The sequence below is a fragment of the Carassius auratus genome, chromosome 3 (assembly GCF_003368295.1).
Source record: "Carassius auratus strain Wakin chromosome 3, ASM336829v1, whole genome shotgun sequence".
NCBI classification, from domain to species: Eukaryota; Metazoa; Chordata; class Actinopteri; order Cypriniformes; family Cyprinidae; genus Carassius; species Carassius auratus.
The window spans coordinates 20,536,351-20,557,272 of record NC_039245.1 but is presented as its reverse complement, the minus strand read 5'-3'; the positions used below and the strand labels follow the sequence as shown (position 1 = coordinate 20,557,272).

General features: G+C 37.0%; 1 protein-coding gene across 5 annotated transcripts; it reads left to right on the top strand.

The window, feature by feature from the left end:
• The first annotated feature begins 9,036 nt into the window (after positions 1-9,036).
• On the top strand, positions 9,037-16,820 carry LOC113050292 (phosphoribosyl pyrophosphate synthase-associated protein 2). 5 transcript variants are annotated; one of them, XM_026213142.1, is made up of 11 exons: positions 9,037-9,173; positions 10,757-10,914; positions 11,377-11,429; positions 11,806-11,872; positions 12,857-13,029; positions 13,155-13,270; positions 13,669-13,724; positions 14,983-15,131; positions 15,220-15,290; positions 15,614-15,760; positions 15,846-16,820. In XM_026213142.1, the coding sequence occupies exons 2-11, from the start codon at positions 10,832-10,834 to the stop codon at positions 16,002-16,004; spliced, it is 1,074 nt and encodes a 357-aa protein (XP_026068927.1). In that variant the 5' UTR covers positions 9,037-9,173; positions 10,757-10,831; the 3' UTR covers positions 16,005-16,820. The 5 variants fall into 5 exon arrangements, with proteins under 5 accessions (XP_026068927.1, XP_026068907.1, XP_026068916.1 ...); XM_026213122.1 differs by lacking the exon at positions 9,037-9,173 and adding an exon at positions 10,127-10,249; XM_026213131.1 differs by lacking the exon at positions 9,037-9,173 and adding an exon at positions 10,168-10,249 and having other exon boundaries at positions 10,711-10,914.
• Positions 16,821-20,922: the final 4,102 nt, after the last annotated feature.

The window sequence follows — 20,922 nt, the reverse complement described above, 5'->3', positions numbered from 1 at the left end:
TAAGTTTCTATTGTGCTGTTATTCAGACAACACATCGTTGTGAAGTTTTGTGACCTTTCTCTTTAAATATGTCTATTCATCTTCTGAATCTTGTGAACAACCCGTATATAAATGTATAGGATGACTGTCATCAAAAGAAGAAGCTCTGCTCCTTTACAGTTACAAAAATATTATCAGTAAGATTTTTTGTAATTGTAAGGGATGCTTTATGAACTCTGCTTTATTACTCATTGAAATATTTATACATTTTGGGTTTCAAAATGCATGGTTCAGAGCGTACATTAAACTAGCCAAAGCATCTGATTTCAGTAAAAAAAAAAAATCACCTTTTGACATTTCAGTTTCGCAGCGTACTGTTGACTGACATTATCTAGTAGTTTTAAATGTTTTTGGCTCAGATTATTGGCAGTAGATGTATGCCTTGAGTTCATGATTAAGATTTCAGAAGTGATACGTTACCTGCGGGAGCCTTTATATCAGTATAATGCATGAAAGCTCCAAAAGGAAACACGAATAAGAATATATTTTATTACAAATTTGTAATCATTTATCAAGTTTCTTACGAATCAAGTAAATTTGTGAAAAAAAAAATCCAAACCTTTTTACGAATGATCTTGTATTAGCAAATCTTACTTGGGAAAATAAGATTATAATAATTACATGAGAGAACATTTATCTGATCTTAGACTCGAGTCAGAACTGGAGTGACCTGTGAGCAGTTTAAAAAATTATTTAAATGAACCTGATGCATTTCTGAAGACTGTCCAGCAGAGGGTGATGTTCTGAAAATAGAAATAGTCTATAGAATAGAAATTGGCAAATGTGTTGCCTCAGGTGTCTTGTGTTCACTCACGGTCGACACAATTAAATGTTCAAATGGTGCAAATATGCTTATAGTACTATGAATAGTTGGGTAAACGTTTCTGGTGATAAATAGTAGATTGCCGTGAATATTTGTTATTTGTCATTCCCATTCCCTTTCCACAGCAAAAGAAAAAATCATTCATGATACCTTTTCCAAAACTTTCCAAAGGATCTTTTAGTTTTTGAATTTTTGTAAAACACCCTTGCTATTATTATTATTATTTTTTATTATTATTATTATTATTATTATTATTAATGCCTAAAAGCTATGAAACACAAAGTGTAATGTTATAAATTCACATTTTTTAAATAATTAAAACATAAAAGACTTTAAAATGCTAAAAATGGTGTAAATGTGCGAAAAATAAATCTATTGTACCAGCTGTGTGTAACTCATTGTGTTGTAGTAGTTGTTTTTTTGACCAACTAAAACAGTCATAACTGTGTTTTTTATTTATTTTTATTTTTTTGTGCTTATGTTTTCTCTGTTTCAGTGATATCTGACATATTTCCTGAATAATGAAGTCAGGGTTTAGAGTGGCACGGCTAGGCCCTGCTGTGTGTTGTAACTGATAGTCTATGGCTAACTACTCCATCAGCCACTTCACATTTCTCAGTTCACATTCAAAATAGTGTTCTGGCAGAATATTTAACATCTTGCAGTCAGATTTTTATTTAATGTATCTATGTCTGTGTTCACTGTATGTTTATGGTGACTTTTGGTGTTTTGATGTCACAGCTCAGACCTCCAGACTGTGGGACATTTTTGTTGCTGCCTGTCAAGAGCAGGTCAGCAGGTCATGACATCATTCATCATTTTCCACAGCCTTTACAGATCAGACAAAAAAAAATCATTTATCATTTACCTCAGAGAAGAACGCTAATAATAGCTCTCTCAGTTATTTATAGACCTTCTTGGTATACATTTATTAAATTACAGTTATAATTTTAATACATGTAATTACTTCAGGAATTTAAAGGTTTCAACTCTCAACTAAATTTAGCCACTGCAATAAAAAGAAAAAAGAAAGAAAGGAAAAAAACGTGCTTTGATGGCAGCAGAGCTGTTTCTTGTAACAATACTATCCTAGTATATTTACATTGCATATTACTGTCACAGTCTTCTGTCTTTCTGTCTTTGTCTTTCTGTGAGCACATGGCTTGTTTTGTGTTTATTTGGTGACATGTGCTCTCTCCTGTCCTTTTCTGACCCCGCCCACCTTGTCACCTCATTGCAGTGTTTCTCCCTTGCTCCCGGACTCATTACCTGGTTCACTCTGCACACCTGTTCAATTACTCACACACACAGCTGTTCCTCATTTGTTCACTAGTATATAGTTTTGTCTCACACACCACTCTTCCTGCCTGGATTATTGTATGTTATTTGCTAATGTTTGTTGTCATTACGTGGCTCTAGTTATTGCATTTTGGTTATTCGTTTTGTTTTTACCGTGTTGGCCTTTTTGTTTCTTTCTTAATAAAGTTAATCTTCCCTGCATCTTGGACCCTGACCTTATTCTTTCCACAGCGCCGTCTCTACCGTGCTGTGACAATTAAGATTTAAAACAATGCAAAATAAGCAGAATAAATTCAAATACCTGTATTTATAGGTACAATACCTGTATATACCTGTATTTACACAGAACATTTTTTTCTGTTCTGTGGAACACAACAGAAACTCCTTTACTCCTAAGTTCCTTTATTATTAATGAATGTGTTATTTGATGATAATTGTTATCTTTTTCTTTTTATAATGAACAGATCCTGTGTTTTGATGCGTTTCGTTACAGCACTGGTCAGTTTCCTGATGGTGTCATTCTCTTCAGCTATATTGATGAGTATATTTGGTAATGATCATGTGTTTGCATTCCTCTTCTGAGCTGGATTAATGAGATTTGATGAGTGTTGTAATCAATCTTTGAACTTTTCCTCAGGTGTCGTCTTTGCCAGTTTTAGTTCAGGATTGGGGGAGCTTTCCTTTCTCTCCCTCTCTGTGTTTTTCCACAGGTAAAGCCTACTAGAAACCCATTTATTCAAGTTGTGTTTGGGGTATGCAGTGATTTTGAAAACAATTGTGTGAAAATGAAAGACGTCATTATATGGACATGTTCAGGTGTTATCTGTGTTAATTCCATCAGTTATTTTGCATGTATGATCCAGATTGGTCAAACACCAAACACAAACAAACTTCAGTCTAACTGAATGATGAAATATAATAAAGTTTCACTCATTATGCTGGAAATAGAAGGTTTGAATGAGTGCCTTGCATATTGTGGGATGCAATATTTATCTAGAGTGCTTTATTTAATACTAACATTTTGTGAAATCTATGTGTATTTGTGCATGCAGAATATTTACGCACTACCATTCCAAAGTCTGGGCTTGTAATTCAATTCTTGAATTAATGTTTTTATTCTGCAAGGATGCATTAAAGTAAAAACATATTAAAATGCAAAACCTTTCTCTTTTTAATAAATGCTGTTCTTTTGATCTTTCAATTCACCAAATAAAGATCCTGACACAAAATCTGAATATTAAAATTATTTCTGAAGGATCAAATAAGCAATTGTCAAATTTTAATGATGATGAAATTTTACCCTTTTTACTATGTTTCGATAAACAATGCAGCCTGTGTGAAAATAAGAGACCTCTTTCAAAAACATGTAAAAAGCCCCAGTTGCAGATCTCGCTTTTTACGTGATATGTATCTATACTTTGCATCTGTGTTTCTGTCTCTTTAAGGAGTGTGTTAAGTGGCTGGGGGTCCTTTAATTGAAGAAGAGACCCATACAAATGAGGATGCTGAGACAACTCAAGAAGAACAAGGTGTGTTCAGTTAGGACCTGTACAGCTTTTCATGCTCATAATGATAAACCATTCATAGAAATGTACTGGCCTTGCTTTCTTCTTTCTGACAGAGGACCAGCACATCAGACCCCTGACCTTCACCGACAAAATATATATCATGAAGGTTAGACCTACTTTGTGCCTTAGCTTGTTCCTTTGGTTCTTATTATATTAATATGGTCCTTAGTTTGGTGCTTCTTGTCTGCTTAAATGACATTGCATCTGCTTTGGTCAATAAATGTTTAATGAAAGTGAAAGGTGCACAAAGTAATTTTTTTTCATTTATTGTTTTAGATATTATTTATTCACATCGGGATGAATGCAGTGCATTATTTTCATTACCAATGCTATTTTAGTCGTGATCTCAGTTTCCCGATTTACAATAAAATATATTTTTTGTAGTCCACTGAACATTAGAAATGCTGTCCACATCTTTCGATGTTACATTTTATATATTAATTTTTATATAATATCTTTGGTGCGCATTTAAAGTAGGATCATAGTTTGTGTTTGCTATGTAGGTTAGGATTGTGTGTGTGTGTGTGTGTGTGTGTCTTGTTGTGCTGTAGTCAAACAAATACACTTCCTCTGAATCTGAGTATTTAGTTCCTACTCATGTGATCTCTTTCAGGGTCTGCTGAAGTTTATTTTCCCTCTTGGTTAGGTTTACTTTGCTGAGTATTTTATTAACCAGGGACTTGTAAGGGAAACAGGTCAATTTAGCTCAAAGGGAATCATTTAAGATTTTAAAGGGAATTTGAACAGAATCACTGTTTCACGGCTGTTCAAGGAGACGCGCCTGCGGTTCAGTGAACGAACTGTTTAACATCAAATCTGCGCTGGATACTAATATCCAAACTATAGTGAAACCACTATCAATTAGCACAGTAACAAGATCGGCAGCTTAAGACATTAACTTGTAAGCACAAAACACAAGATACTTCTCTTTTCAATATGAATAAGGCTTTATTAGATAAATCTAAGACATATAAACTAATCTAACACATAAACGCACGCACACACACATTCACACAAGTTGCAGGAAGATCGAAAGTTTGGGAAAGATGAGTTTAAGAGAATGGAAATATGGAATCCCAAGTTTACAGCAATACGTTAAATTGCATAGACATGAACAACCATCAATCACGTAATTAGCGCTCGCATTGAGTTCCTCAATGGGGTTAAAATTATATTAGATACACCAGCACAACAAATATCTGGGAATACGTTGCCTTTGTTTGCTGTGAAAGGGACTCCAGTTGAAAGGGGTTTCCCGGTGTCGCTGATTGGCTGGAAGTTCAGTTGGCTGAAGTGACGTCTTGGGGAGCCCGTGCTTGGGCGTTGGCTGAATCTGGAGTTGTGTGGCTGGTCGGAGTTCAAATGCGCAGACGAGGTCGACGTTACAAAACTTAACTCAGAACACGAAACTCTCAAACGGAAAAGAAAAGAAATAAAGTTTGACGAGACTAGGTTGTGTTCCTTCTCATTGTGGCATAGTAGGCATAGCAGGCAGGCACGCTGGAACCGCGCTCAAAGAACAATGACGACTAACCGCATGGCTAGATGCTTATAGCTAAAGCTAGGTAGCAAAGCTACAAGCTAAAAGCTAAGAGCAGGCATGACTGATAGCACGAGCAAGGCTGGAACTAAAAGCAGACTAAAAGCCCGCATGACTGATAGCACAAGCAATGCTAGACTAAAAGCCGACATGGCTAATAGCAGCAGCTAGACTAGAACTAAAAGCAAGATTTAATCGTGTCCAAAGTTTTTAAACTTCCTTGTTGGCCACCCCTCAAATGTTGCCTTGACCAATCAGATATGGTCCTGGGGTCTGGGGTATCATAAATCATTGTTTATCTTACCAAGCATGTGGTTCTTGCCTCACAGGGTCTAATTTTGGACATGATTCCTATAACATGATTATGATATATTTTACAAATAAATGATTGTCAGGACAATATCAAGCAAGAAAATGCGATTATTTGAATACTAGACATGACTAGGTATCCTATAGTTATCAAAAGACATACACAATAAGTGATTATACATGATAGTCAAATGTGTGGGTTACACTTAAATGAATATGGAGTTAAGCAATGGAATGATTCATTCATAAGTCTTTTTTGAGTTCATTCTGGTCCATATATAATGTATAAAAAGCAGTTTCTTTGCCATTCTCTGGCAAAGGGACTTTTCTGTGAAGACAAAGGTTTAAAGCCCTTCCCCCTTAGGAATTTCAGTCTGGTTTCACTGGCTGGGGGGGGGGGGGGAGTCAATGCAAGTATTTAACTTGATCTCCTGGGTTTACATGTGATGTCCAGCGTTGCATTCCAATCACGAACAATAAATTTGACAATCTCTTCTTCGAATTAAAATTGTCAATAATTGTTATATTGGTGTTAATGTTGAAAGCTGTTGTGTGAACAAGTTGGTTGGTTGGTTATCTTGCTTGGTTCTTGTGGCACTAGAACTGATTCATGACTTCCTGAGGAATTCGGCTCTCGTTTCAATGCACACAGCTCTTTGATTTGTCTGATTCGACTCATTTCTGCTACAGACTGGTGAGTGTTTTCTACAATCTTAGTTCAAAGTCATAAAGAGCGAGACAGCAGCAGAACAATCTGTTATCACTAAATATTAATATCTATCCATGCATCTCTCTAATATTAGTTGGAGCTGCTCTACTTCACTCACTCCCGTCTCTCAAACGAACAGTATCGCTGGTAAGACTCAGCACATCCCACTTTATTTCATGACTTTGAATGACACTACCTTTAAAAATGTTTCTTTCAGTAAGATCTTTAAGTCTTTTATGCTAACCAAAGCTGAAAGAAATATCAGACCCCAAACTTTTGAAAAGCAGTTAATATTTTTTGTGGTTCTTATTCAAACAACAGTCTGAAGATTGAAGGAAAATTAAAAACTTACAAGAAATGGCTCTTTATTCATTACTGAGATCTGGAGTTAAAGCACAAGACAGTACATAGCTAATGCATGCATACTAAACAATAAATATAACACAAAAGTAAAGAACTCTTCATGACATGGATTACTCTTTCTCTCTAGTGTTTGAATGCTGTTCTGTTGGGATTTGCTGTGTACTACCAGTTCTTGCCAAACCCATGGCTGGTTTTTGTTATTGTCCTCTATGAGGGTCTGTTGGGAGAAGCAGCCTACGTAAATACCTTCTATTTCATCCAAGAGGAGGTACACAAAACTCAGTCAAGCCATTTGTTCATTTGATTTAGATCAGCATGTATCAGTCAGAGTGGTCTCTGATGCATTTTCTTATGCTGTGTTTCTGGACAGACCGCTAAGCACCAAAGAGAGTTTGCCATGGCTGCAGCAAGTGTAGGGGACAGTCTGGGAATCGCTCTTTCTGCAGCTGCCGCCTTCCCCGTTCACCATTATTTCTGCTCTTTATGAGCAAATGAGTATGTGGGTTTGTGCATAAAGACATTTATATGGTGATGAATTCATACATCCTCTAAAACCCTTAATTTGTGTTTTTAAATTATCTTGAACACATTCCATTCGGAATAATATGTTCTTATTAAAATGAATGATCTGACTGATTTTTGACCTACAGACACCCTGCTCTAATAAAATCTTTATTAACCCATGATTTACCCAAAACAAGAACAAATTATGTATAGATTATGCTTTAATTTGTACATTTTATATCCTCATTGTAACTAAAAATCCTGGAATTATGTGTAATCTTTTCTGAAATGATTCTCTTTTAGTATTTAAATATTTTTCTTAATGTTCTTGTGTATGTGACTTTCATGACTTTTCATGATTCCCACTAACTCGTCCCTGAAATGTTGTTGCTTCCATTTATAAAGCAGTTTTGTTTCTCTTTTTGTGGCTTAAAGTTGCAGGCCCTCCCTCACCCTTGGTTTTGCAATTGAACTTATTTAGCAAGACTCTGTAATAGTGTGTTGCTTTCTTAAAGGGGGGGTGAAATGCTCGTTTTCACTCAATATCCTGTTAATCTTGAGTACATATAGAGTAGTACTGCATCCTTCATAAATCCAAAAAGTCTTTAGTTTTATTATATTCATAAGAGAAAGATAGTCTGTACCGATTTTTCCCGGAAAAACACGACCGACTGGAGGCGTGACGTGTGGGCGGAGCTAAAGAATCACGAGCGCGAATAGGCTTTTGCGTTGAGAGCATGTGGAAGCTGTGACATTACCGTGAGGGAAAACCCATCATCCAAAACAAACCATGGCTTACAGTCAGATTCAGCTGTTTATTTATGATCCAGAATCTGATCCAGAGGCTGAAACTGAACGAAAGCAGCAGCAGCAACGACTCGCTCCGAGCGGGGCTCGAACCCGGGTCTCCGATGGGAGGCGGACGCACTAACAAGGAGGCAGAGATATTTTAAGCAGTTTTACTCACCGCCTGCGGTTCCAACACACGATCATGACCCTTTTTCCTTGGGATTGCATCATCCTTAAGAAATAAACAATACGCAAATCCGTCGTCAAACTGGGCCTTGTGAACAAGCATCTTCGAAATGCAGGGAACAAACAAAAACACTTGCACAACTCCGTTGATGCTCTGTAAAAATAAACTCCATCCACTGGTCCCTTAATTCTGTTTTTTTTTGGTAATCTGTGCAGGGTTGTCTTGCCCTGGCAACCAAAAACACACTTCTTTTGTGACTTTTCGCGACGCTCTCGCTCCTATCAGTGAAATGTTTGTGCTGCTCAGCCTCGCTATATGGGAGCGCGCGCTCTTCCGGCAGAAGTGCGTCAGGACCCATATAAGGAAATTCCGCTCCATCTAACGTCACACAGAGCCATACTCGAAAAAAACTTTCCGAAACTTGTGACAAACCGGAAGGAGTATTTTGGGAACAAAAATACTGCTTCAAATGTACAACTTAATTTTTGAAACTTTGTCCATGTTTAGCATGGGAATCCAACTCTTTAACAGTGTAAAAAACTCAGTATGCATGAAATAGCATTTCACCCCCCCTTTAACAATCATTGGTTTCATTTCCCATTCCTTGCAGGTTTCTCATGAGTATACCTTAATTCACAGTTATTTAAATTCTCAACATATAGAGGAAACTTCTCAATATGGGTAAAGAAGCAGAAGTTGCATAGTCTTTCAGTTCAGCATCATAAATCAGTTGAACAATGGACATGTATTGCAATCTGGCACTAGATGGTAGTACAGAGTTGCAGTTCTGTCATTAAAAAGCAGGAGTGCGTGAGAGGAAAATGCAATCTAGTCTTGTGTAGCCAGACCTCATCAGCGGTCAGGGACTCCGGGGCGTGAGACTAGCCTTTAGATGACTGCTGATGGATGTCTGTGATCAAGGTGTTGGTGTCTGGCTCACTCATTCAAAACATGTGGCATATCCTCAGCTTTGATTCGCTGCATCGGTAGAATGACTGCATTTTCTCACAGGGAATAATATAAAGGAAAAGTAATTCGCTACAGTAAGTAAATAAATAAATCCACTTAAGTGACTATGTTTCCTAACACACACGTATGCTTCTAAAACGTGGGCTTTATAATAATGTTTGAAGTTTCAAAAGTTGTACTGTAAACTACATTATATATATAGAGAGAGAGAGAGAGAGAGAGAGAGAGAGAGAACACTTCATTAAAAAAATATTTTATTACAAATACATGAAAATTTAATTCGTCCAAAAAATATATCGTAATAGAATAAAATAAAAAAAATGTAACCAGATTTCAAAGACAATTGAAGTAGCTAATTATGAGGTTAAATATTACACAAAGATATACTTGAATCAATTGCATTTAATATAGATTTAAACTCAACAGTTTCATCAAATTGCAATTAACGTGCAGTTCAGTGTACGAAAACAATGCATTCATTTCGAACTTAACTAAATTATTTTTTAAATATATTATGTCTGTAAATAGTACCCCTTTCAAAAGTATGGTAAAGTGTACTTCTTTTTCAGAAAATGTGACTCATTCGTTCAATGCATCAGCAGTTCATTGTTCATTGTCTCGGGCTGGACGGAATTGTGGGTGGGGGGAGTGCATGTACAGTTCTCTCTCCACCTTCAATACCACGACTTAGGTGCCCTTGAGCAAGGCATCGAACCCCCAACTGCTCCCCGGGCGCCGCAGCATAAATGGCTGCCCACTGCTCCGGGTGTGTGCTCACAGTGTGTGTGTTCACTGCTCTGTGTGTGTGCATTTCGGATGGGTTAAATGCAGAGCACAAATTCTGAGTATGGGTCACCATACTTGGCTGAATGTCACTTCACTTTCACTTTCACTTTCACTACCAGAAAATACCATAGACAGTAAAAGAAAATACAGGCCAACAGGCAGAGATATTATGTAGCTACATATCCATACCAGACCAACAACGCTCATGTCAGTTTGTAATGTTTTACAATTAATAAAAACGTGACTTTTATTTTGAAAAGTGGTGCGTCTGGCGGCCATGTTGGGTATTATAGGGTAGCACAGTTCACATTTTAGCTTCTGATACAGTAAACCACGCGAAGAGATCGAATAAAAGATCAAACTGGTGAGAATCGACAAAATTCTTAGTTTACGAAATCAAACCCACAACATAAATGATCTTGCGTTGACATGAATGTAGGTGTATTAATCTTTCATTTTTAATGGCAACAAATGTCTTGTTAGCTTAGCAGCGATACAAATGCAATGGGTAAACATTTTAGCGTAATAATTGTGTTTGTCCATACATTTAGCCATTCACGGGACAGTGTAACCTCAGTCGTGTTTTCTGTGAGTCCTCAGTGTGCGGTGGATCGCGAGTTATTGATTCATCGTGTTCTGTCGTGACAGACCGGTTACGCGCACCAGTCACGAATCGTGACTCACGCGCGCGCAGACTCGGAAGCTGCTTAACTGCTGTTGCAGACAGATGTGTGTCAGCAGTTAGTCATCCGTGCCAGTCTGTTTCTCATCGAGTCTGGGTTAATTCATGCGTGTAAACATGCCATCTTCCCTTTGTTCTTGTAGGAAGTGTCTGGTGTGAAACTAATTGTGCCTGTGGTCCTGTTGATAGGAAGGGCTCAGCAGTGCCTGGGCGCCCAGGGAGCCACTGCCCGAGTCCCTAGAGGTAGACACCAAACCACAGGACATGAGTGCCGCCAAAGGAGGCCTGGTCATCTTCACGGCCAACTCCCACCCCTCCAGCAGAGAGCTGGGGAAGAGGATAGCCGAGTAAGTGTCCCCTGGAGCTCCAGTATAACAGGCCAGTTATATTGGGTAGTTAGGACAGAGTGGAAAGACATTCATTGTCCAACTGAGCAAAATCTGAGCTAGAACAACTGTATTCTTTTGAGTGCTAGTTAACAACAAATCAAGTAAGTGCAAGTACACTACTACCATTTTAAATTATGAAGTTTTTAACAGACTTGACTTTCTTGTCATGCAAATCGCCTTGTTTTTAAAGCTGATATGACTTAAAGGAACTAAATTAAATGAAAGCAAGGTTATTTTTAATAAAAAAAATATTTAATGTAAATCACATTTCTTATTTTTGTCTTTATATTGTGTGGTGAAATATAATTTGGGACAACCGATTTACGTCTTGTAACTTGTGTGTCAAACACGAAAGATTTCTGTTGTTTTTAACCTGTTATATACTGCATCATATTGCCTTGAACTTCTGTTCTTGTTCAGGCGGTTGGGTGTGGAGCTTGGAAAGGTGCAGGTCTATCAAGAAGCCAACAGAGGTGAAGGCCTGTTTTCTTTTCTACTTTCCATTAAATATCTGTGTATTTCTTTTTTTTTTTTATCTTCACCAGCAATGTATGTGACCTCTGCTGTAGTGGTTGTTCATTCTTGACATGCCACGCTGGAGAGAGCAGACAAAACAGATCGGCGATCTGAGCTACTGTTGACTAATTAAACTGACAGTCTTTGTTTTGGGTCATGCTCGTGTATACTGAAATGGAGATACGCTTGCACTCCCACATGCAGACGATTCTCCCAGCTTTCCATGCAATGTTACGTCCTTGTGCTAGCTTTTCAATAGCCAGTCTGTTTTGTAAAGTGAAATGTTTACAGCGGACCAAAGAAACAATGAAAGTAACATTTCTTTTCCCACAGAAACACGGGTCCAAATCGAAGAATCTGTGCGCAGCAAGGATGTTTTCATCATCCAAACTGTATCCAAGTAAGAAACCTTAACGGGATCCTCTATTTCAAAAAGAAAATTCTTTCATTGTTTACTCTCCCTCAAACCATTCCATATATATATATGACTCTCTTTCTACAAATAAACACAAATAAAGATTTTTAGAAAAATAAGTCCATATACTGCAAGTGTAATGGTCCCTCAAAGTTAATGCTTTAACAGCACACAAAGAGAACACAAGGCTAGCCCATACGTTCAATCATGAACTCATATGACAGCCGAAAGCAACCACTTAGTAAAACGTTGAAAATATTAGTATTTTTCTTACACACACCTTTCATTTCACTTCAAAAGTATTTGATTCATCAGCTGGGTCATATGGATTACTGATTTGTTCATTTTGTGAGGTCTTTAAAAGCATTAACTTTGGCCATCCCTTAGATTTGCATTATGTGGGCTCATAGAGTTGGATTTGTTTTTTTAAATCATTCTTTATGTTCATCTGAAGAAAGTAAGTGTTGTACTAGAAAACATTTGGAACGTCACAAGTAATAAATTCTTCTTGTGGTGTAAAAGCTCTTCAATTCGTGAATAAGCCAAAAAAAAAAAAAACAGTAACAATGTAATTTATATTTTTTTGTTCACAGCAGAATTCCGTTAATATTAATAACAGTGTTCTATAAATAAAGGAATAGTGGAATTCTAAAAATATTTTTATAAACAAACAAAAAAGTCTAGTTGTAAAGTAAAATTGACTAAATGGGAAACTGTGTTTGAGTGACATTGGAGCCATAATTATAATTTTTGGTGGGGGTTTAATTTTACTTCCAAAGTCATCTTTTTTGCTTCTAGAGACCTGCTTTGCTTGATAGCTCAAATCCCTAGCAGCCATTATGCAGAATTATGCAAATAGGGCAAATTAACCCTCAGTTTGACATTGATACCGATGTTAAATGCGCAAATCTCCATGTATGCAAGTTAGGGTTTAAGTCTTTAACACTGTTCTTCCTCCTTCATCTGCAGGGATGTTAATACCACCATCATGGAGCTGCTCATAATGGTGTATGCCTGCAGGACGTCCTGTGCCCGAAACATCATTGGCGTCATTCCCTATTTCCCCTACAGCAAACAGTGTAAAATGAGGAAGAGAGGCTCCATCGTCTCTAAACTACTTGCCTCAATGATGTGTAAAGCAGGTAAATTCGAGTCCATCCGATACTTAATCGTCCCTGCATTTTAGGTTTATAAGGCTATTGTCCAGTTATAGTCCTCCAACTGGTTTGTTTTGTCTGTTGGTTCTGTTCATTGTGGCTTTGAGCAGGTCTGACTCATCTCATTACTATGGATTTGCATCAAAAGGAAATCCAGGGTTTCTTCAACATTCCGGTGGACAACCTGCGGGCCTCACCATTCCTGCTGCAGTACATCCAGGAAGAAGTAGGTCTATTGCATGTGTGGATCTCATTTGCATTAGATCAGGATTTCCTGTAGACCGTTTTCTTCCTGTTCGTCTTCTCAAAGCTGTCAGGTTGAACTATGAGACAGTCAGTGATTCACTCTGTGAATGTCACCAGTTAGGTTTGTTAATAAAAATAGAAAGCAGGAGAGAAACTAGATTTGACTGATATTTCTCTGCATAAATTCCTCCACTCAAGATTATGCATTAATTTTGTATTCATGATCACTTTCTCTCGCTCTGATGGAAGGGCATCTGCATTAGTTAGTGATGAACTGTGAGTGTGTGTTATTTAAGTGTATGTGCTCTTTTAAGATTTTTAAATAACGTGTCCATATATATTTTTTAATTCATTAATAATTGTTTTTCCTGCATACAGATTCCTGACTACAGAAATGCTGTAATTGTGGCCAAATCTCCAGCATCAGCCAAAAGGTGAACTCAGATCTTACTTCGCCATGTCATGTCAGTAGTTTAGCTGTGTTGACTAAAACAAAAAAGAATAGGTGCTAAGCTAACAAGAACTAGAATGATCGCCTAGTCAAGTGTCCATTCTGTATTTAGAGTAAAATGTTAAATTACCTTTACAATTTTACCTGTTATCCAAATCCCACACAGAAATCTCTGTATGCATGGGTTAGTTGGCTAGAGTTCATGATGTGTGCTTTCAGATGCTTCTAAATGTCAATATTTCAGTTCTTACTGGTATACAGTGGGTATAGAAAAGAAGAAAAGAGTAAATACAGCTGGAGAAAGTAAGATCTGTGTCCGTCTTCATTTCAGTTAACAAAGCAACAAAATCTGATTATTTTAAAAAGTGGGGGCGATTCTTTCTACACCCACTGTATTTGGTTCTTTTTCAGTCATGCATCCCGCAGGAAAATATTCTCCTAAAAGCTTCATGAGAATTGCAGTAATCAGATAGTTATCGGTATTCTTGTTCCGGCAGAGCATGTTTTTTCTTCTGTGGGTTTGAACAAAAGTATGACACTAAAACTGCAGTGGCCTTAATGTAGACACCGAGTGTTGCCCTGATGGTGACAGCGTACTATCCTGATGTAAACTGATTGTACTTGTCTGTGTTAACAGTGTAAATGTGTTGTTTTCATTAGTGTAGGTTGATGCAGTTAGATTATTTTATAATACATTTTTTAATGTAATGCAAATAAAACATGTATTCAGATTTATAAATGATCAATTTCAGGTGAATACTTATTTTTCAACCATTCAGTAACATTAATAGATATAATATTTGATTTGAATCACATATTAGTAAATTTTGGAATCAACATCTAACTAAGACTAATTAATGCTTTCAAAGTATTTTTCATTCTTAGTTTATGCTAATTAATTTAGTTAACTACTGTTAACAAATTAAACCTTAGTGTTAAGTGTTCCCAAATAATAGATATGAAGACTTTTGAATATTGTCTTGGACAGAGGTGGGCTTTGCAACAATTGAGAACCACTGATTACTTGGAACTGCTTTTTCCTCTGACTAACAGGATTTAGAGTAATGTTTTCTGCAGAATGCAACAGCATAACCTTTTTGTCAGATGCTCTCGCTAATGGTCTAGTTGGTGTTAGTTCTCAAATTTTGATTGTGCAACCAGATTTATGTGGGGTTGTGGGTGTCAAAACAGCCACGTGGCAAAAAACACTGAAAGTCCACTCTTTATCGTTACTTTCACAGGGCCCAGTCGTTTGCTGAAAGGTTGCGGCTGGGTATCGCTGTGATCCACGGTGAAGCCCAGGACGCTGAATCTGACCTGGTGGATGGACGCCACTCCCCTCCCACTGTCAAAAACATTGGCGCCATCCATCCAAGCCTAGAGATACCATGTGAGAATCTCATTTTAGAGAGCTGATTGAGTCTGATTGATTGTTTTCCATCCTATTCCCTGTTATCCTATTTATTTTTCTTGTACAGTGCTTATTCCCAAAGAAAAACCCCCAATTACTGTGGTCGGAGATGTAGGTGGACGAATTGCCATCATAGTGGTGAGTTCAGGATGATTTGAATGTCTTCAGGCCTGTGTTATTTTAGTACCACTGATGTACTAGAATATTATTTGTCAATACTTTTGAAATATATTTAATTTTTGCGTTCTATTTTCGTTCTTTGTAATGTTGTTTTATCCGTTTTTATTAGTTTTTTTGTAGGTTGTTACATTTCAGTTCATTTTAGTGCTTCATCTTAAACTAAATGAAAAAGAGATGTTGCCAACTATACATTTTTTTTTATTTTTTTCCACAAAAAAAAAAAAACTTTTTGCTATTTTAAAATCACCCCTCTTCTAATAATATTTTTTTTTTTTTTTAAGGATGACATCATTGACGATGTTGACAGTTTCCTAGCAGCAGCCGAAACACTGAAGGAAAGAGGCGCTTACAAGATCTTTGTCATGGCCACACACGGAATCCTCTCGTCAGATGCCCCTCATCTAATAGAGGAGTCCGCCATAGATGAGGTCATCAACCCTTCTTTTTAATTCGAGGTTCAGAATTATGAGTTTTTTTCCATGAGTACTGATTTTTTGATGTCTTTCTATACAGGTGGTTGTCACCAACACCATTCCACACGAGATCCAAAAACTCCAGTGTCCCAAGATCAAGACGGTGGATATCAGCATGATCCTGTCCGAAGCCATCCGCCGCATCCACAACGGAGAATCCATGTCTTACCTGTTCCGTAATATTGGCATGGATGACTAACAGGCTCCTGTACAGTCAGTCATAACGTGCACCGAGATCAAGACATATTCTGTTCCTGTTGCCTGTATCATTAACAGTTTTTCCTTTAACTCCTTTTTCCTTTAAACAGGATGTTTTTTAATGGTATCCCAGTTCAGTGAAAAAAAAAACATTCAGAGGATACTCCACCTCTTGATCAGAAATACTGGCAATTTTGTTTAAGATTTGAAATACCAGATTTAAAAGAAAAGAAAGATCCACTGGATGTTAAAATTATGTCTTTAGTTATTTTATAAAACATTTTAGTAATTAAAGAATGAACAACTCCACTGTGTGGCCAACAATGACAAAATGTTACCATGAAAGAAATCTATGCTGTGACATATCAGTGTCAGTGCCTGCTCGTTCTGTGTAAATATTGTGCTACTAGTTGTTTGTGTATTTGTGTAGCAATACTGGGCAGTACTGATGTTAAATACAAGCATTATTTTGTTTGAAGCAAAATAGATGAAAGGTACATTTTTAGACTTCAACATAGCACTCAAAATCTAGAAAGCTTAATGTACTTGATTGAATGTTTTTTTTCCTATTAGATTCTTCTACTAACACTTCAACATGAGATTTTATATTTGTTTTTGCCAATAACAGGACTATGGAAGTATCTTTGCGTCATGAATGTGGTCAAAGTGGCCAGAGGTTTCTAAATATCTTGCCTCTTGAGAACTTGACTTGTCATTTACCAAACGAAATGCAGGGTTTTTGTTATGTAACTAATATTTCAGGCTTTTGTATTTATTGACCGCACTTGATGATAATGAATAAACAACTTAGAAACTATCCGATGTCATATGTGTGTATTGTTTAATTAATGATCCACCCTTCTCTTGGGCCGGATAAGATTAGATTGACAACCAGGTTATCAGAACTAGATTTGCCAGTTGCTGTCCCATGCTAACAATGCCGTTTTAGACTTCAAGCACATGCGATTTAGACTTCTAAGCAACATGTAATGTTGGTTGAGCTAAGTTTACTAAAAAAGTTCACCAAAATAATTCGCCAGAAGAGGGCAGTCAACGCTTCACTTACCCCGTCCACCTCTTCAGTCCACAGGATCGGGAGCACACAAAGTGTAAAACTTTAATGTATTAGCCTTAGAGAAAATCCTCTCCCAAATGCATAAATTATATTGGTGAATTTGATTGGCAGTTCCCTCAGCGTTAACTTAGATTTGCATATCGTTCTCAAACGGTTTCGTCAGATTAAAGAAAAATTTAAAAGTGAGGTTTTTAAAGTTTATTACAAGATATTCCCTACAGTTTTGTTGATTTCGTTAAACGGCACAGATAAGCTGCAGTGAGTTTGAAGATCAAGACTTGTTTCTGTTTGCATAATGCCCTGAGGGCAGAAAATAGTTCTGACATGGACTCTATTTCAGTAAAAGCTTCTGTGACGGAAAGTGCCACTCTACAAAGATTTAGTATGACCTACGTAATCTTGCAGCTAGTTCAGCCCCCCTAAACTTATGCCCAGCCCCCCTAAAAAATTATTTGATTAATTAATTAGTGATCGCTTCAGTCCCCTTTAAAAACTCATTTGAGACGGTGGCAAGCTGCATCAAGTTCCGGCTCCTCCCCTGATCTGAGTCTGCATGGATTCAGCGCGTTTTTCAATCCACAGGGGCGCCGAGCAGAGCGAACATCAGAGAGTACAAGGTGTGTGTGTGTGTGTGTGTGTGCGTGTGTGTGTGCGTGTGCGTGCGTGTGTGCGTGTTGATGTTGTGCAGATGAACTGCCTTTAACTATCATTTTGCATTATTGAGACACTGTTTTCCAAATGAATGTTGTTCAGTGCTTTGGCGCAATGTATTTTGTTTAAAGCACTATATAAATAAAGGTGATTGATTGATTGATTGTTGTTTCTGTGTTCTCGCATTCAATACCAGTACGTCTTCGCTGCTTTCACTTTCAGCCTTTATCACAGTGTGACAGATGTTTTTTCTTCCAACAAAAATGAAGCGATTAACACCCATGAAAACATACTTTAGAAAACGATCATGATTTATTTTAATTTACTTTTTGAAATTGAAAACATATTATTGTGTATTTCGGCATTACATTATGCAGCCATGCAAAATAAATTATTAACGACACACATCATTGTCTGAAAGCACTAAATGGCACAGAGAGAGAAACATCATGTGGAGTTATTTTGTTTTCTATTATTAAATATGATTTTGTATTAAGTAATAATTAATCATTAGTGTATCATGATACATATATTAGAGTAAGAGTAAAGGGATCTGTGATTTTTTTTTTTTTTTTTTTTTTTTTAAGTAATTGATTTATAGAAGTGGCAAATTGATAATGATGTTATTTTTAATAAATATAAATAAATATAGAACAGATTAAACATATTGCCAATAGACAATTACATTAATACATGTTTTGTCTATATTCTTAATGAATATTAGCTGGTTAAATTATTTGAAATGAAATAAATGTTCAGGGGCTGACTTGATGTATAACCAACCGTATTGTTGATTATAAAGGCTAAAAAGCTAAAAATTAATAATAATAATAATAATAAAATATAATAATTTATATTTCATTGTAGATGGATATACAACATTTTTTTTGTCGTGCGGGAGTAGGTCTGCAAATGAGCAACAGTCAGGTGAGAATAGAACAGACAGCCTCACACACACACACACACACAATACCACTGTATTCCCAAGATTCATTGCAGTCATTGAACCCTTATGTTGTTTTAATTTTCTGCCAATTTCCACGTACATTTCATAAGAAAAAGCTGTGGTATCATCAAAGGATAAACATGAATGTCCTAATACTGAATCAGGAAGTCTTTATTGTAAAAAAATAAAAAATATAAAAAAAATATCTACATTCCCAATTCAAAATTTTCCAGTGACTGGTCACATCTAAAAAACTGTATTAGTTTTTTTTACAGTGTTATATATGGCTCAGTCAGTACTCCTACTCCCATATATGAAATACAGGGAATACAATGGAATAGTGGATTGCAATAAGGTTAGTAGTATACAACCCTACCCTAATAGTAAAATAATATTTTTTAATCATACCCTTATTGGGGGCTGAGCCCCCCTAAAATCTAAATCTTAGAATCGCCCCTGGTCTTGACTGTAATTAGTAGATGGCCAGTCTTGTGTTGTTGACACAAATGCTTGTTCGGACTGAACTTTAAGGGGATAGTTCATCCAAAAATTAAAATTCTGCTATTAATTACTTACCCTCTTGTTATTACAAACCTGTATGACTTTATACATTCTGTGGGACATAAAAGATTAAATATTGAAAACTAGCTGTGATTCCAACTGTTTATTTGAACATGATTGTGGGTGAATTATCACTTTAAGGGAATCAAAACTGTATAGTTAGGGAAACAAAATGTAACGGCGTGTCACTGTGCATAGTGAAGCACATATTAAACTGTCTCTTTGGGTGTGAGGTGATGCTCTTCTTTATGAAATGACATTTCAAATGGGCCCATTGACACATTAACTATCTGAATTTGCTTGCTTGCTGCTGATATGACCATTATTTGCCTTCTCTGTAAGCATAAAACTTACACAGACATTACTGGAAGGACATTTTGATCATTAATCTAACTTCCATGTAAATCATCCAGCACTCCCTATATCTATGCCCTTTGAATGAGTGAAGTGACGTGTGACCAAGTATGAGGACCCATACTTGGAATTTGTGCTCTGAATTTAACATCCAAGTGCACACACACAGTAGTGAACACACACACACTATGAACACACGCCTGGAGCGTTGGGCAGCCATATTGGTGTGCCCCCCGGGGAGCAGTTGGGGGTTCGGTGCCTTGTTGAAGGGTCTCACCTCAGTTGAGGTATTGAGGGTGGAAGAGTGTGCCAATTATTCACTCCCCCACTGACAACTGGTTTTTCCCTCACGGTAATGTCACAGTTTCTAGCGCTCTCAACGCAAAAGCCTACTGGCACTCGTGATTCTTTAGCTCCGCCCACACGTCACGCCTCCAGCCGGTCGTGTTTTTCCGGGAAAAATCGGTACAGACTATCTTTCTCTTATGAATATAATAAAACTAAAGACTTTTTGGAGTTATGAAGGATGCAGTACTACTCTATAGGTACTCAAGATTCACAGGATACTGAGTGAAAACGAGCATTTCACCCCCCCCCCCCCCCCCCTTAAGACTGGTCATTTTACTTTATAAGTTGGGTACATCAAACTTAAATCGGCCTAATATGAACCCGAAAAATAAAACTCATTACCCCACACTAGTTCTTAACACAGAGGCTAAGTTCATGCAGCTGGCCCCAGATCACCATTAGAAATAGGTAGCCTGTGTGATTGGAATTCTGCCATCTTTGCAGACAGTCAATCGGTACTGGACACAACTGCGTTTCACTTGACCTGTAAATGATATGTGGTTCGTTCTGAAATCACATCCTGACAAAGATGATGAACTGAAGGCACCACAAGATCTCTCAATGTCCCAAGCCACTTAAAAATAATTTAAAAAGTAGCCAGACTGAGTGAGGGTTTGGTGTGTGATTAGGGTAAATTCTCTCTGAAGTTGTTCCGATAAGTAGCAACAATGGTTAAACATCTTTATATAATAAAAAAGGAGAATAAAGGCCAGCTGTAATCAAGTGAAATATGTCCTTGGGATGTCTATTTTAATAATTCAATCAACGTAATTTACGTAAGTCTAGTCTTCAACTATAAAGTCTTTGAGTGTCTGACCTTCATCTAAATGAGTGAACAGCACCCATGTCCAGTGTTTTCTTTAGTATGCCGTTTAGCCAACCCATAAAAGAATCAGGAAATAATGTGTTATGCAAATGGTGAACTGTGATGATTTAATGAGTCTCATAACTGATCATTTACATCAAGCTGAATGGAAAATTATT

Bases quoted from the DNA above. Each gene is read 5' to 3' on its own strand.
- LOC113050292 (XM_026213112.1), top strand. The intron at 11,873-12,856 runs GTAAGAAACCTT...CTTCATCTGCAG, and splicing joins ATCATCCAAACTGTATCCAA to GGATGTTAATACCACCATCA. The intron at 15,761-15,845 runs GTCATCAACCCT...CTTTCTATACAG, and splicing joins AGGAGTCCGCCATAGATGAG to GTGGTTGTCACCAACACCAT.